This window comes from Primulina huaijiensis, chromosome 6 (genome assembly GCF_012295235.1).
Source record: "Primulina huaijiensis isolate GDHJ02 chromosome 6, ASM1229523v2, whole genome shotgun sequence".
NCBI lineage: Eukaryota > Viridiplantae > Streptophyta > Magnoliopsida > Lamiales > Gesneriaceae > Primulina > Primulina huaijiensis.
Genome location: NC_133311.1, coordinates 20,360,613 through 20,362,376, shown reverse-complemented (window position 1 = coordinate 20,362,376; position 1,764 = coordinate 20,360,613). Strand labels below are relative to the sequence as shown.

Sequence of the window (1,764 nt, the reverse complement as noted above, 5' to 3'; positions counted from 1 at the left end):
ACATCTTATCTCAAGTCCATGAGACACGAGACTCCGGCTCCTCATCCCATCTCTGGGAGACATGAAGCCCCCGATGCTTTTATAAAACCAGATTGATCATCTCTTTGGGAATCCAAGCATGACTAATCGGGACAGCGAGTATGACTCTAGCCCGACTATTTAAGGGATGTGTGATGATACCCCTGTAAGGGCCCGGGTCATGATATCAGATGGATTCCCAAATCAGGGTCAATCTGCAGGATGGATTCTTCTGAAGCCGGGCAGGTGCAAGCCCGGGCTCTACTCCCCGGGCAACCAGACGCCCGGGCTCTTATATAAGCCCCCGGTAGGCATTCTAACCGGGCCACCTCGATATGAGCACCGCACTCGAGTACACTAGCAGAATTGGATGTGGGCGATCGTCCTATCTCTGACACTAATCCAAGTGGTTGACAAAGTCAGACAGGCGGGATGTGACTAGTGTATGATTTGACATATCAGAATGTAGCCGTCCTACTATAATTAGTAGGTAGCACGAAGAACGAGGTCATCATTACTTCTCCTACTATAAATACCAGGTTATCCCTTTACATTTAGATTCATTCATTTTATTGTCTACACTCTTACACCAATATCACGACCATCACTTGGTTACATTGGTCTTTTGTTGAGTCATTCACTGACTTAAGCATGGGAGTGGCCACGCCGGACACCCCTCCGGTGCCCATTCACGAGTTTCTTTACTTGTGTGCAGGTTACAGCTGGAGCCATATTACAGAGATATATCTTCATCAGAGATATACTCTCTCTTGCTCTTATTTCCTTCATTATCTTGATAACAGATCCGGCGGAGCACCGGACCCGGCTCGTCCATTTCACCCGGATCGCATCAGGAATGAAATTGCAACAAAGCTCAATAAAAGCAACAAAATTCCAACCATAAGCCACAACTTGAGAAAATCAAGGAAAACACAAATCAGCAAATGAGAAAGCATACATACAGAACTAGCATCAGGATCAAGACAAGTCTGGGAAGAGCTAGAATCAGAAACAGCTTTTGGAGAAACCACACGGGTAACCGGCATTCTTCTCCTTCCATTAACTCTACTGCTTTTTCTACAATTCACGCTAACAGGACCCCCAAACAGATGTGATTTGAATGCACTAAAACCGGGCATAAACTGCAACTTTCCCTGTCCATTCAAATCAAAGGATGATGATACTGAAAACCCACAATTTTTCTGGAATCCGATGGGCGACGACGATGCCACAGCCGCCATTTTTGCACTCTGCCACCTACAGACCAAAGTACACTCGAACTCCGCAGTATAATACTAGATTAATAATTAATAACAATAATGGGGACTTGGGAGTGTGTGTTGAGAGATGGATTCAATGGAATCGAGACGATTTGATAAGGACTTGGAAATTTAGGATGATGTATGCCACTTATATTATTTAAATTTAAAATTAAATTTAGTTTTGTTATTTTATTTGGAGTTCTCTTTTCTGGAAGGATATTGTCGGTGAATCAGCTCCGGCAAGATCTTGGAATATGCCTACTTCACTATTTTTTAATTGTAATTAAAAATTTTAATTACACAGATAAACAACATATCAGTTCTCAACAACAAGCTCTTGAGACATACAACATTGCGTATGTAACATAATATACGGATATTATATATGATTTTAATGTACTATATTTATATATCTGAAGTATTTCGAACATTATATTCTTGTCACAATTTATTTAACATTAAATAATCAAAATATTAAAGTCAT

The 1,764-nt window shown here is 41.1% G+C and overlaps 1 protein-coding gene across 1 annotated transcript in view; it reads right to left on the bottom strand.

Annotated features, from left to right (window-relative positions):
• LOC140978119 (glucose-1-phosphate adenylyltransferase small subunit, chloroplastic/amyloplastic) overlaps positions 1-1,390 on the bottom strand; it is a 7,663-nt gene extending 6,273 nt beyond the window's left edge. Inside the window, exon 1 of the mRNA XM_073442916.1 lies at positions 981-1,390. Within this exon, the coding sequence (XP_073299017.1) occupies positions 981-1,259 (279 nt within the window). The 5' untranslated portion in view covers positions 1,260-1,390. The remainder of the gene's footprint in view (positions 1-980) is intronic.
• Between the last annotated feature and the right edge of the window lie 374 nt (positions 1,391-1,764).